This window comes from Oryzias latipes, chromosome 22 (assembly GCF_053564925.1).
Source record: "Oryzias latipes strain Hd-rR chromosome 22, Olatipes_Hd-rR_3.1".
NCBI lineage: Eukaryota > Metazoa > Chordata > Actinopteri > Beloniformes > Adrianichthyidae > Oryzias > Oryzias latipes.
In genome coordinates this window covers 14,864,341-14,880,377 of record NC_136258.1, presented here as the reverse complement: position 1 = coordinate 14,880,377, position 16,037 = coordinate 14,864,341, and the positions used below count along the sequence as shown (strand labels likewise).

The following is a 16,037-nucleotide window of genomic DNA, read 5'->3' as shown; positions in this document are numbered from 1 at the left end:
TGGGAAACAGTACATTGAGACGAGCTTGTAGGTAAAAGTATCCCCAGCTGTTCTCCACATGATAGAGTTAACTCCAGGTCAGTCTGGTGCAGGAATTGTATCATACATATATAGTAACATTACAGACTTTGGGTTTGGATAGATGTTTAAACAAGTACCTGTATTCTTGGAAATGTTTGGATGTATTAGGTCATTGACAAGAGGCTACAATCAGACCCAATAACAGCAAATGATTAATTGAAAAGCCTGCATTTTTAAACACAACATGTATGATGAAAGGCAGGTATGCAGTTTTAGCCAACAGAAGAAAAAAACGTGTTTATGTCTCTGTATTTAGTTCCAATTTTCAAACACGGCTGTTGCTACAAGAAAATTAGCAGGCATTCTACACTCAAAGACTGTTTAAGTTTATAGCTTTAAACAAACAAATGTAATTATGGTTCCCTCGTCTGGACGAATGTGAGCATCCCACCGTGGTTGAAACTGAGCAACCCATTAATCCGAACTGTCTCTGCCGTCTCTGATCTGTTTTTCAGATGCTGATAATGCCTCACTTTGCTTCCCTCCTCCGTTAGGCAGTACAAATGAGGAGACACAGAGACGGACTTGACCTGTGGAAAAAAAAAACCTGTTTCTAATCTGGATGAAAACTGATATGTATCCTCGGTGAGCCAATTAAAGCGAGGGGGCTAATCCCCTTGTAACGCCCAAAAGAGGCAGCGCTACTCCTTCTTCTTTATTTTTAACCATCGTCTTAGCTCCCTTCATTTCACTGTACTTTCATCTCTCGGCTCTTTTATCTTATCAACGAGCAGCACAGATGCAGAACGCAGAGTCTGGATGCTTCAAAAACATGACGTTTTTACATCTCTTGCCTGGATTTGACACTAAATAGTATTTCGGTGTTACTTCATCCCTCTAAGCATGAATGATGGGAGTATGCAGCGTTCATTGTCAGAAAGAGGATTGTTTAGAAATCGGGGGCTCCTGGTAAAAATCTGACTGGCTGAGAGCCCCGACACAGCAGCAGGGTAATAAAAGTTACAGATGAGAGAAGGCTATTAGAGTCATTGACGTGCAAGGGCTAGCTTTCTAATTAATTGATCTTGAAACTTCATCTGTTGTGTAGTCGAAGAGGAGCCCTTAATTAATCAGGCCATCCAGATCGTCCTCCTTACTTTCAGTCCTGTTCTCCCAACTGCTTTCCCTCCAAACCCCTCAATGCATTTTTTTAATTATGAGGTGAAAACACTCAGGGTTGCACAAACGGCTGAGCAGGTCTGGTGTTGTGGCAGCTTGGTGCCTCAATATGACAAGATGTGTACTTTGAAGAGCAAGCCTGTATTTTTTCAAGAGGCTTTCAGAAGATTGGGGGGAAGGGGGGGGGGGGGTCTGGAGTGGTCCCCCATGAAGCCCCTTGCTCCCTCCTCTTCCTCCATCTTTCCTGGCAGAGGAGCTGATTTATCGGGGCTTCCTAGTCATCTGTCAGAGCCAGCAGCGCCGGCTGCATTAACCCTAGAGACAACCTCGGCACTCGGGTCCGTAAGTGCTTCCAAGTGGCCCTCAATCTCCGTGTTGGTGAGGGAACCCCCCACTCCCCCACTTCCCCTTCCCCCCCACTCAGACTCAATCGATGTTATAAATTGACCATCTAACTCCTTGAAGTCAAAAGTCCATAAGAAGCTGTTAAGACAGACAAAGATTTTTCCAGCTTTTTGTTTCGACGGGAACATGAAACCAGCAGTTTGTCATGGACTGTTTCCTCTTTCAGTAAAATTCAAAAGGCTAGGTTTTTTTGCAGTCAAACGTCACGTCGACGCGATGAAATTGGAGAATGGGTTGAATAATGCTGTCAGTGTTACTGCTGCCAACATTCTGAAGGACAAACAGAAAAGGGAAGGAAGACACTGGATGACAGGAGTCCACTCATCCATGAGTAGTTACATACCTTAGTCATAACTGCCTTATGGGTGGATAAGGGCGGTTGGGGCACAAAAACAGCAAACATGTACAGGGTAGGTGGCCCGTATGAAATTTCAAGCTTGTAGACCCGTAGAGTGATTATTTTCTTTTTTTTTCTATGCCCATGCTGCAGTCAACAGGTCATGAGGAACAACAACACGCAATGGTAAGTAAAGTTGAAGTAGGTGAGACATGGGCATGTTGTATGCATTTTCTCCCACTGCCCAAGGGGCTTGTTAGTGCCGTTTGCAAGCCCCTCATGTACACACTGACTGTTAGAAATGACACAAAGTGTAGTTTTGTGAGGGTGAGGGTTTTGTGAGGGTGAGGGTTTTGTGAGGGCGTCCTACAGGTACTTACTGTATGTGTCGTGTGAACGCCCTGTGCATGCAGCGTACGGCATAGTTGGTAAGGGGTCAGTGTGCGCACCTTTTCAACAGCTAAAGTGCAACATCCACCTGCAGGAGACTTACATTTGTCTTACAAATATTTTACAATACACCTATCACACACACACACAACAATTGTACTTTCCACTTTCATGAGGTTGCTACACAAGCTTCAAGGGAACTGAAAGACACACTTTCACTCCCTTTAAGATGTGGTTACACCTGTCTACGACCCTTCATGGACCTGGACAATCCAAAAACCTGCTTCACCCATACAGGTCAACCCTCCATACGGATGCATGTAACTAAGGAATAACCCATGAGCGTGGCACAAGGGCACCGTACAACAGCATCAAACATATATCATAAGTGGGTGTAACAGAGACTTCACAATACACTTACCACGCACTTATCACTTAAACAGGACAAACAGGGCCCCAATGCAAGGTGCAGGTGCAGACGTTGGAACATTCAATCGTGCGTTCCATTTTTACGGGCCTCAAGGACACAGACATACCTGTTCTCCTCATAAGATGAGGCCATTCGTGTCTAATACCCTCTACAAGCCCATACAACCCAAAATCCCGCAGCATCTGCAGGGATGAACCTCTTGTACGGCTGAATGTGACTAAGGCCTTGCTGTGGTCGGATTGGCCCAGATTTGAATCATTTTTTGAACAAATGTGGAGAAGGAATACTAACCAAGCTTTCATCTGTTATGCTACATTCACACCGGCATCCCGTGTGCAAGCTTCCACTTCCAATAAAAAGTAAATGTAAATGCGAGTTTCGGGCTTCTTCATTCAAAACTCTTGTATTCATGCACAGCTATGTAGGTTTCTAAGATCGCTTTCGGGTTCTATGTACAACACGTACAGCCATTGAATGTGCTTTGAAAGTTAAACCAGTTGAACTTTGACCAATCAGGGACTTGGATTTAGTAGTGACGTATGTAGAGTGTCCTTTTTGAATCACTAAAGTGCCAACTGTTTGAAAATTGATCATGGAGGACAAATGAATAATTGTACACCAAGCCTCCTCCAACTGTAAGTACATGCACTAGTATCAGGTGGAGACACTCCAATGTGAACACCGTATGCTAAACGAACGTTTAAAAATGAGCGTTCTTGAACACATGACACATGCCCAGTATGTACATCAGGCTAGTAAGGATATCTGTACTGAAAAAAGCTTCAATCATTTAACAGCTTGGACTCCAGAAACGCTTTTCCCTTCAAGACTGAATTAAATTCCTAAGAAAAAAAATGAATTCCTACATCAGAGAGAGTTGAGTTTTTTAAGAAAAGATTTAGGTTTCATCCTCATATGTTGTACATAAATATGACATGTGAAGTAAATAAAAAAAAATGGTGCCGTCTTTGAAAGCTTCCAGTTCAAAGAAGACAGATGTTGCCCAGCTGAAAGGAATACAAGATTAAAAGTGATGCAATGTTTTTCTGCCTTTTTCCTTCTTTGTTGAATAAACAGAAAGCCGGAGGAGTCATGTGTTAAAAGAGAAAGGAGCTATTTAAAGCGCCACAAAGCCGCGAAGGACAGAGGTTTTGTCGAGGGGCCGCTGTGGTTTTTGTGTGTTCTGAACAGGTGGCAGGTCAGCCACATTTCCACTTGACTTTAATGCTTGGCTTCTATTAAGTTGGCCCAGCGTGCAAGGAACAAACATCCAACACTGGTAATGGTTTCTGCCTGACTCGTTGACACATTCAACCTCTTTCTCACACACACACACACACACACACACACACACACACACACACAAACACACACACTCAGCTATTTCCCAAGATATCTTTCTTCTCCCACTCCATCAGCCCTCCCTTCTTTTCACATCAAACACTAATGTTTCCCTCAAATTCCCTTTCCTTTTCGTCTGCCAACTTTGACATCACAGGAAATTACACTCAGAATTGGCAGCAATTTTTTTTGTTTTGTTTTCAACTTTGCAGCACATCCAAAACAGGCCCTTCTTCTTCTTCTTCTTTTTCTCATATGGCCTTTCATCCTCAAGACACCGCCTTTTCTTCTGCTTTTTGCTTTCCATCATTTTTTTCCCTCCTTTTTTCTTATCTGGCTGATATTGTCCGATACACACACTCGACATCTTCTGGGGTTTCACACACACACACACTGTCTCTGACTGTCTGATGCACTCAACCTGCCTCTCATGCACACTCAGCATGACCTTAACTACATCTAGGGGCTGATCTAGCCTTTATTTGCTGCAGGCTGCAAAGATAGAAGAGTGTTTTGGGTTTTTTTTTCTTTCAGAGGGCATTAGCCACAAGTCTGGTGTCTGTGCCTGTCTCTTATGGTTGGAATTAAGGAAAATAGGCCCAAAAGCAACGTTGGTAGTGAAAGCATCTCCATGTTTTTGGCTCAAATTGGTAAACCATCTCCCCAGAGATGGAATAGCTCATGAGGTCAGCAGTTTTGATACATGGGGAATACAAAGTTCAACAGTGAGATTAAAATAACAGTAAAGTCACTCTAAAAATGTCCCTCCTTGGGGGTAACCACTCGCCAGTGGTCATGTATTAAAATCCTTCTGATTCTTAATGCATGTCAGTTTTTTAATTAAAAAATGAACATCTTTTTAGAACACTGATTTCAGTGACTTTTAGCACAAAAAAGACAAAATTAATTAACTTTTTCCTTTTTTTTTTTTACATTCAAGACTTCTGATTTGCTCAGTCGCTCAATACTTGTTTTGTTTTTTTAAATTGATATCACAAAAGCAAAACTCATAGGTAATGCATGAGCTATTTGACAAAATTGACACACTTTGACAAACATGTCACGTTATGGACTCACAATGTGTAAAGAGGACTTATTAAATAGTCTAACTATGCAAAGTTTTCTTTAATTGGTTTAGGCATGTTATGATGGATGAATACTTTTCTAATTCTCTAAGTTTTCAAAAGACTGCGCCCCCAAGGGTGGAAAGTGGAACTGCAGCTCCTTACAAAAGGAAGAGCTGCAGTTTCTTAAATTTCTTAAACGGCAGTAGTGTGTTTTTAAAGTAGTCATGATTTACCTTATTGTTAATTGGGTTCTTCATTTTATCTCTTAGTTAAAATATTGTGTGTTTAGTTTATACTTGATATAAAGCAGGGGTGGGTTGACTCGTGGGCCAAAAAGGTTGTAAAATTTGACAGTAGGGCCGCACTTGGAGAAGATGCGTGGCACGTTTTGGTATCCCACCTCATAAAAAAAATAAAAAACATGGAATCTGGACGAAAACCTGCTTTAATTTTGATATGAGATGAATATGTATAGATAGATATGTATAGATATCAGTCAGTGACACCAACAGACTGAACAAGCTGATCAGGAAGGCGGGTTCTGTCATTGGCTGCAAACAGGAAACCTTTGAAGCAGTGATGGAGAGGAGGTCACTGAACAAGCTCTTATCCATCATGGACAACCCAGAGCATCCTCTCCACCCTGTTCTGGACAAACAGCGGAGCTCCTTCTCAAGAAGGCTCAGACAGCTCCGCTCCAAAACTGCCCGGTACCAGAAATCCTTCCTGCCAAATACTATAACCCTGTTCAATAATTCACAATGCAGAAGATAACCTTGCACATTTTTTTTTTCTCTTTTCTTTATTTTGCACATTTCTTTTGCACATTTCTTTTGCACATCTCTTTACCTGCACTGTTTTGTAAATAGCTCTTTAAATTATACCACATTTTCCTTGTTCTCTTTTTTTATTTTTATTTATATTATTCTTACTCTTTTTTTCCTGTCAGTTGTTATGGTAACGAACAAATTTCCCACGTGTGGGATCAATAAAGTATTTCTGATTCTGATATGAAACAGAACATTTTGGAGATTTTATTAAAACTGTGGCTTTTTCTTCTCATTTTAGAGCCAATTGCTTCAATGGATTGATGTCCCTTGGGGGGAAAAATGCATATTAGAGAAATGCTTTATCCAGGTAATGTTGGAATGATCGCAAAATTGACTGTTCTGACTTGGAAAACACACATGAATGCTAAATAAACCAACAAATCTTTGAAAACCACATGAATGTAGAATAACCTTCTGCACATAAACAAAGGTCAACTTATTAGCAGTGCACCATCTATGGGGACACACCAGACAATAAAATAATAATAAGTATTATCATTATAATTTATTTCAGTTATTTCAGTTTGACATTGAATAGTTTGACGGGCCGCATTTGGCCCCCAGGCTGATTTAACCTATTAAAAGAGGGTATTGTTTAGGGGGAAGCCCAACCAAAGTGTATACAAGTTCCTCTGCCACTGCTTAAAAGATTCATTTTATGAATGAAAAATGAAGTCTGAATATACCTAAGTGTAAGAAACTGTTCCCTCTTTGTTGTTAATGACTAAAAGCATAGACAATTTTCTTAATATCTTAGCTTTTATTTCATGCAAGTTCTTTCTGTAACCTGTTACATAGGTTTAAAGATAAAAAGCTATGACCACTTTAAACTGGATTTGCTATAGAAATTAGTAAATTCCCATTTTCTTTAGATAAACTGATTGCAGTTCTTTGGTTAAGGGCGCCAATATCTGCAATATGACATGTCTCGTATGGAGCACAAAGAGAGTCTCTGCCAGGTTTCAGCAGAGCGAGGTCAGCTGACCTGCTACAGTCACATATTCAGAGTGAGAGCCAGGACAAACTTAAGCTGTCATGTGGCTAAATGTCACTGTGGTAAACGGGAAAGAAAAACATAAGTCCTGGAATTTGGGAGATCTTACCTTTTAATAAAACAAAGAGGAGGGGGGGCAAGTGGTCAAGAGTCCAAGTCAGACCTAATGTGGGAAAGAATATTTGACATGGGAATGCAATCTACAAGCTGAACTACAGAGGCCCCCCTCCTTGGCAGTATTAAGGACAGACATGAGCCTCCACGCATATCCAATAACTCCAGTGGATGAAATATTGCTGTGGAGGGCTTATTTAAATTGAGTGAGGCTTAATTTTAGCAGGATTTAATCATAGTAATGAAAGGAAGTCAAAGAAGACCTTTTGTTCTATTGTTGAAACCCCTTTACACAAACACAGACACACACACACACACACACATCTCTGGATCCCAGGGAAAACACAGACAGGGAGATACACACATGCCTTTGTTGACGTCACGTTGCCTGGCAACTTCCCAGCATGCCTGACTGTGACAAGCTGAGGTCTCAGCCCTCAAGTGTAATGCATCATGGGTGATTGTGTGTTGTTTGCCTTACATCACCCACAATTCCCCTTGCTGTTGCAGCTGATCCTGGAAAAGTTTCTCAACCTCTGGGCTTATGAGAGAAGGTGGGGTGGCGGACCACTCCTCCTCCTCCGCCTCCGCACACAGCTGCAATCATCACGACATTTGGGGCACATCTTAAATACGGAAGCAGCGGTCGCTGTAGGAGCTGCTGTGCTGTACATTCCGCAGTACATATTTTTGAATATTCATTTCATTTCCTGCTCCGCTCCTCCCTGATCAGACCCCTGACCGCTTTTCTGTAGGTGAGGCTCATTACGCTCATCCGAGAGTGTAGAATTAAACCTCCTCCTCCGAACTCATTACTGCGAGCTAGATTTCTCCGGCTGCAGATAGGCAATGCGGTGGTGCTGCTTTTAAAGCCAGAGCCAGATAATTAGAAACTTTAGAAGCACAGTTCCCATGGCTATAGCCAGAGTGAACAACTAATTCTATTTGAACTAATTACATTCCATAACGCTAGGCAGTGATTGCTACCCCAACCACAGCCTCCCCTATGTAATACGCAGGACAATTTCATCACAAAATAGTACCAAGGATGTATTTCCTGTTTGACTGTACATCCCTGTGCACTATAGCCTATTTTTACACATAAACCATCACTTTCTCCCCACTGTGTGTATTTCATGATATATAGCCTCTTATTGAGTATTGCAAGGATTATTTGGGCAGATTTGCTGTCTCAATAATGCATCAGAAGGGGTTTGGGACCTTCAAATCTAATGACCTATATTGTATTTGATTACTGAGAAAACACCACAAATCAGCAAAAAAAACAAGACTTTAAAAATCTCTTTTAGAGCAGGAAAAAATAATGTGGCATAGTTCAGCACTTTAGACACCATGCCGTGACACCACATGACGTCATCGATTTCACGAAGTTAAAGTGTAATTAATGAGCGTTTTGCGGCAATTATTTATGAATCCACTGTCTTCTGGAGATAAAACCAGTGGTGATTTATAAAAATTAAAAAATAAAAACATTTAAATACATTTTTTTTGGAAGAAATTGTTCCGTCGCATTCCATCGTAGTCTATAAGACCAAGGTTGGCTTAAACTGTCTATGTCTAAACGCGCGTGTATGTGCATTTTGGGCTTCCCAATTGAAAATCTCGCATTCACGCTATGCAGGTTTTTGAGTTAAGTTTTCGGGCTCTACATACATAACTCATAGCAATTGACTTGTGCTGAAAGTTAAATCTATTGAACTTTTTTTGATTAGGGACTCAGATTTGGTGGGTAGTAGGCTTTTTAAAACACGTAAATGATAATCGGTTGAAAATTGATCACGAAGGAGAAATGAATAACTGCAGATTGTGTCTGGCTAAAATTCAATGACACCAAGTCTTTCATATGTTGGAATAGTGCTGTGAAAGAAAATTCATGAAACAAGATTCACAAGATTAACACCACTACAATATTTTGGACCAAGCCTCTTCCAAGTATCGGGTAGCGACAGACCTGTGTGAACACCGTATGCCAAGAGGGCATACAGAAACCCACATTCCGTACATTTTTGAACGCGCCACACATGCTCAGTCTGTACATAGCTTGACTCTTGTCCCAATCAATGTGCCTTAAAGTTAGGTGCGCCTTATGTATGACACAAGTTCAAAGTTAGACCATTTATTGATGGTGTGCCTTATGATTTGGCGTGCCATGTAGTGCAGAAAATACTGTAATTATTAATGTCTCCAATTCATTCACTTTGGAAATATTTAAAGCACACTGGCAAAATCAGTGTAATATTTCCTATTTGTCCATTTCAGCAAAATATGTTGTGGAGAAATGTGACAGTCTGTCAGTCCTTATGTTCTTCTCCTTCTCTGCATCCTCGAGTTCCTTTATACGTGGAAGCTCAGGCAGCCCAAAAAGATGTCCAAGTTCAATCTGGGCTGTCTAAATATAGCATTCAGCACCAGCAGCCCCCCCCCCCCCCCCCCCCCCCCCCCAACACACAAATAAATTGATAAGCACAACTAGTCATTCAGAAAGGTCTTGCTTTGCAAAGCATGTGGGTGACGGTTTTCACGCCATTCAAAACCGTTTTGTGGCATCGGTTCCACAAGCGCACACACAACCTAACACACACTGGACATACCGATGGGATTTACCAAAGACTCAATAAGGTAGAGAGATGAACAATTGCCTTTTGCACAGAAGAAGTGGATCATAAAGAGAAATAGAAATGACAGTTTCTTCCACGTTTTTGTACACCTGTGTGTGGAATCAATTAGAAAGAACTACCCACGAAATCATGAAACAGTCTGTCTGCCCAACAATAGAAGTCGATTACCAGGAGACAACATTTAATACTTAAATCACAGCAGTATTGCTTGTAAAACCTACACTGATACCCATCAGAAAACACCCACAGCCTCTTTGGTTTGTTGACTTACCTGCTGCTGAGGATACTGAATTCCTCCCATGCCCATTTGGCTCCTCGTCGGCATGTTCATGGGATATCGATGCGCAGGAGGCGATGTGTATGGCTGGCTGGGGGGGTAATGTCCGCCCCCTGGCTGCTGAGAGGCAGGGTAGGGGTTGTTGGTCATGCCGTAAAGCTGGGGGCGCTTCATTGCCATAAAATCCATGGAGGACACCTGCAGCGGCGGGAAAAGGGATTGATAAACTGACGGAAGAATTCAGATTTACTCAATTTATCTGCCAAACTAGAATTTTAAAGCTGAATACCACTTAGTGCAGCTACTTTAAATCGCGGTGATTTATTTCATAATTGCACAACAAGTGGGGGCTTTAAATTAATGTTTACGGATAATAACAACAAATTGAATTAAGTCAGTGAAGATGTTTATTGCGTGGCTACAAGGAGAAAACTTTAGTGGCGGGGAGCCAACAACAAGATGATTTAATTAAAACCTAGACCTTGTATCTTTGTTTTAATGTTTGAAAAGGTTTTAAAGTGTTGTAAATGTTGTTTAAAGTAGAGGGAAGCGATGGCAATAAAAAACAGTTTTGGCCTTGTTCCCACAACCGCAACCCAGCAGTGCCAGTAATCACTGAGCTTCCCTCTTGGATGCCATGTTGTTGCTTATAGGAAATTGGCAGGAAAGACTAGAAATAGCTACTAAAAAACATTATGCGTTAATTATGCATTAAAGAAAATAAGAAAAAAAATTAGAAAAGATTTTTTGAAGTTTGAGGGGGAATCTCTGTACACCCTGTAACCCTAGTTGTTTGATAAACCAAGGGGTTGTTTAGACAAAGAAGTTAAAGGTTAAAGAGTGACACAAATATGCAACACCTCAATGTGTCACTGAAATGCGTAACAATAATTCAAAATGTTCTCATTAGGACTTCAGAATTACGATATCCTGCAAACATTTTTGTATAAATATACAATATGAAAAGCATTAACGCTTTTAAGAACCGGGCTTCCTATGTGATCAAGCTCAGCGTAAGAGTTTTGCATTGACATACACTCCATGGCCAAATTTTTAGGCACACCTGTCCAACTGCTTGTTAACACAAATTTCTAAACAGCCAATCAAATGGCAGCAACTCAATGCTACCTGCTGCTCAAACCCCATCGGAAAGGGGAAGAAAGGTGACTGAAGTGACTTAACATTTAGCAGGTCCAGAAAATTGATTAAAAAAAAAACACTGGACGTATAATCTGGTCACTCACTGGGTTTACCAGACCAAGAATGAAGGCTAAAGTTGGTCAAACCCATTGATCTGAGTTTATGGCACCAACCCCAACAATATTCCATAATGCAATAGAATGAGTAGAAGTGCACTTCAAATCTGTGTTAGGCCCACCCACCTGCCAATCAAAAGGGTCAGCCCCAAAATCCAAGCAAATTTAAGCGCTGATTCCAAAAAGAGTTTTTTCCCCCAAAAAGGTGCAGTGGTCAACCTCTGATTTGAAGGTTGGAGTGTCCTTGGCTAAAGGCCATGTCATACATCCACTACGTACATTTTGCGAATATTGCACAGATGAAAATTGGTCATCTGTGAATATACGTAGAAAAAATGAGAAAGGTTGTGTTTGTTTTCACAAATGTATCTCGAATGAACCATGTTAAAACCACAGATTAAGTACGAATAAACTACTCAAAGAACATGTAAATAAGCTTAGAACATAAACCGTGCGTGATTATTGGGCTGTTTATATGCAATTCATTAATGATTCATGCATTAATTATGTAATTTTAAAGCGATATGTGTGCTGTATATCCAATATATAAGTTATACATCGGATGTAGATGCGTAAAAGTCCATTAGACAAACGTGGAACGTCATGGAACGCCACAAATTTGTGTATGCATCTAGCAAAAATCACGCACAATTGGGTAAGATTTACCTAATGTTTCTCTTTAAACTACCTAAAAAAAAGGCATAAGCTGAGTAAATTTGAACCATCCAAAAAATGTTGAACATTTCCAAACTGAATTCATGTAAAGACTCGTCGGTGGAAACCATCGACGGACATCTGAGCACATCGACGAAATCCCTCAAGTATCACGAAAGACTGAAATTTCATACATGAAAAATGTGCAAATTGTAAGTACAGGCTGTGGGGCGTGGCCGTAAGACACCAAACCCCACATGGCTCCTGGTGGTTTTGGTGCCAGTGTAAGAAATCAGTGTGTGAATGTATGTGTGTGTGTTGGTCAACGGGACTGGATTGTAAAGCACCTTCAGCCTTCAAGGCAGGTCCAAAAACCTTATAAACATATACGCCATTAACCAAAACTGTCCTGAAGAATAAATAAGGAATAAAAATGATTTTAAAAAAGCTCAGACACTAGTATGTATATTGGTTTATTAGTGGTAAAGTTTCAGTGATTTTTCTTTGGCAAAACTGCAACATTTGGTTTGTCTTGGTTGGTATCAAGTTTGGGAACATTAGGTGGGGTTTTTGTATTTTGGTGCCGTTTATATGGTTGTTGAGAATTTAACAGAGCTGTTGCAAAACTCTGTTCAAAGCAAAAGGCTTATCTATCCCCTCATACTTTATCTGTCTATGAGGCGAAAGAAAAGTGATGTGCTCCAGCGTTCTTCCTCCCTTGCTTTCACTTTTTTTTGGATCATGAGTGATTTTTGCTATTTTGCTCCATTACTGTTTCACACACACACACATTTTCCTCCCCCAGCCTCCTCAGCGTCCTCTCTTTTCCCCAATTCAATATCACCTCGTCTATAGCGAAGAGGAGAAATTGCCGCTGCCTCATATTGCCAGGCTAATATCAAGAAAAACATGTCAAGGGAGGGGAGCACTTCATTCAGCAGGTTACGTGTGTGAGGCTAAGGCGCCTCGGCTGTAAAAGGGTTTTACCTACTGAGGCATGTGTGTGGAGTAGTTTGGACTATTCTTGTGAGTATAAAGTAGAAAGAGAACGATTGAGTGTGTCAGGGTAGTGGGAGAATCGAATAAAATAAAAAAAACAGGAAGTGAAGCACAGCTCCAAAACTAATCCAAAGCACTGCAGATGAGGAAGGATATCCTGTTCAACTTTGTAACACATCTATTTTAAGCATCTAAAAAGTGATTATAAGTATTTTTGACTTTAAATTATGTGCAGTCTTCACTTTTACCCGCTGTATTGTGTGTAAAATCCTGTTTCATAACGTAACCAGGACATCTCTTCTATAGAGATGCACCACAATTATTCAGCCAAATATTGCAACAACAACAAAAAACATTCGGGCTTTGGTGGGTGTGAGGTAAAGTAAGGCCAAATAGTGGTGGTTGACGCAATTAACCAATCTGCATCAATGATTTTGAGCCTTCTTTAAAATGTCTGCAGTGTAGGGCTGCACGACAAGAAAATCGTGTGATGTGCGAGATTAATTATCAATATTACGATGATGATAAGACTTGCGATACACAAACAACAAGCAAAACAAAAAACAAACAGTTTCTGTTAAGTAAAATTCAACATAACTTAAATTGTACTATAAGAAATATTTAGCATGAGTGTAAACATTTAAGGCACAGGTGTCAAACTCAAGGCCCGGGGCCAAATGTGGCCCGCCATGTCATTTTATGTGACCCGCGAGAGCATAACAGTTTTTAATTTCTTCAAATAAAATATAAAAATTGGTGTGTATTTATTCATATTTAGGGGGAATCAGACTTGAAACATCGGATTGGGCAACTATACATTAGGACTTAAACACTGTCCATATAACCTAACCTGACAGAATCAAATGTAAAAGGATTTATGCTAAAGTATCAAGGAAACATGTATTTTCTATGCAACTTTAATTGTCACATTAAAAAGTTATAAATAAATAAATGAGTTATTTAACATTAAGGGGTAGTTACGTTTCTCTTCCGTTGCATTTAGTTACATGGATAAGTTATTTCTGGCCCTTTGAGGACAGCCGCTATGCTGATGTGGCCCTCTGTGACAATGAGTTTGACACCCCTGATTTAAGGTAACCATTTATTGGGATACACATATTGCACAGGCTGATATTACGATGACATTGGCGATAAACTAGTTTGTAGAAGTTCATCTAGTAAAATCTATAGCACCTTAAAATGCCTAAAAGTTCAGAACACCAGCTAAAAAGGAAAGCTAACTGTCCTACCGTGGCCGACGTCAAAGTTTTTTGAAGGCAAGGTGTTTTATGAACATCATTAATGAAATCCACAAAAAATCTCTTGCAATCATTTATTTTGAAATGTGATATAGATAGGATCAGTTATGATACATTGGGTGAATTGATAAGTTTTTCCCCACAACAATGTTTTTCTAAGCTACAAAGATATTGACATTAGTTTTCAGGAAAAAAAAAAATCACCTCATTCACCCACTGTCTCAAATTTTATCAACACTTTTTTACCTTGATGTAACTGTCATTTAAACAATTAATTGTCAACTAAATTTGCATTATTTTGTTTCAGAAAGGAGTAATTTAAAAAAATTAATAACGATAAATAAGTTATTTTTATGATAAAGCTTTGAAAATTAGCTAAAATGTTCCCACCAAAAGATTTCACGGAGGCAGCCATTTTGAAATGAGTTTAAAAAGGCCTTCTACTGCCTCTAGTGGAATAATGATGAACTACAGGGCAGAAAACATGGACCAAGTTGTATACTAGGGCTGCACGATATGCGGAAAACTTGCGATCTGCGATCAATATTGCGATGGTGATATAACCTGCGATAAATGTATAAATAGCAAAACAACTAAAAACACAATTTCCATTTCACTGTAACAGTTTAATTTAAATTATGTCTACAAAAATTTCGTCCACGTAGGAGGAGGGCATCTACGATACAAGGACTCCATCTGATTGAACAACGTGAATGGGTCCATCCGATTGGTCAAATGCATAAATGGATTTATGTGATTCGTTAAATACTTCAAGCTGCCATAGGATTGTTTTAGCACTTTTAAGGTTACCATTTATCGCAATTTTTGCCATCTTTTGCGATATGTGTATTGCACAGCTTGATATTGCAATAACAATAAATGTGCGATTTATTGTGCAGGCCTATTGTAAACTATTTGTTTTTAAGGAAAGTTTGGATCATGTTAACGATATAAGGATTTCAGTACTGTGTCTATAAATATATGATTGGTTTCATAGGGTTCATTTTTTGCCAGTTTTAGCTTCAGCCACAAATTTTGATTTCAGTGCATCCCTACTTTTGTAATAGAATTACCAAACTATTATGAACATTTAAACCACAATTTATTGTAGTTTCTGTTATGAATTAGAATGGATAAAAGCATTTTAATGATAAGTGATGACACAAAGCTTCTGCCGGGTTGCGTTTGTTGTGTTTGTCCTTACTTGTTGTTTTGTCAGTGGGACCGGGAAGAGCATGACAAAACAGGAATGGGATATTAACTTAATTCAGATCGCAACTCTAATAGAGTTCACAGAATTTTAAGTTAAAGCATCTGAGAGAAATCAAAGGGGGGATTTATTTTGACTGATGGTAATGCGCTCAAGTTGATGTCGCTCATGTGTTTCCAATGTAGTCTAAAGGCCGTTTCGGATAAGTGTGTGTGTGTGTGTGTGGGTGGGGGTGATCTGCACAGAGAACACAGACGCACCCCATCAGGGCCAAAAGGGTAATGCTCCCAGGCTTCCAGGGCAGTGCTACCAAAACTGACGCGGGACACACATTACCTAGCACTTGGAAATCGACTTTACCAATCCATCAGATGTGGTTGTCAGCTTGCCCAAAAGCGCTGAGTGCAAACACAAGTAAATCCTGTCATCCAGCTGCCAAGCATGAACACACGCTTAAGAGAAAAAAAATAAAATGCTGCACTTGGGAACATAGAATTTAGGAAAAAGCTGTTTAGACACACCCATTCACACACGTGTTAGCAGCTGTTTATCCTCCTGCTTCTAATCCTCCTATTTCTCTTCTACTTTTTCACCAAGTTATTGAGATTTCCGCAATAAAACACTCACTTTCAATT

The 16,037-nt window shown here is 40.0% G+C and overlaps 1 protein-coding gene across 12 annotated transcripts in view; it reads right to left on the bottom strand.

The window, feature by feature from the left end:
• Nucleotides 1-16,037, bottom strand: part of arid1b (AT-rich interactive domain 1B) — a 217,958-nt gene that overhangs the window by 175,213 nt on the left and 26,708 nt on the right. For all 12 annotated transcript variants that reach the window (XM_023952008.2, XM_023952011.2, XM_023952010.2 and 9 more), the window contains one exon: nucleotides 10,019-10,222. In XM_023952008.2, the coding sequence (XP_023807776.1) occupies nucleotides 10,019-10,222 (204 nt within the window). The remainder of the gene's footprint in view (nucleotides 1-10,018; nucleotides 10,223-16,037) is intronic.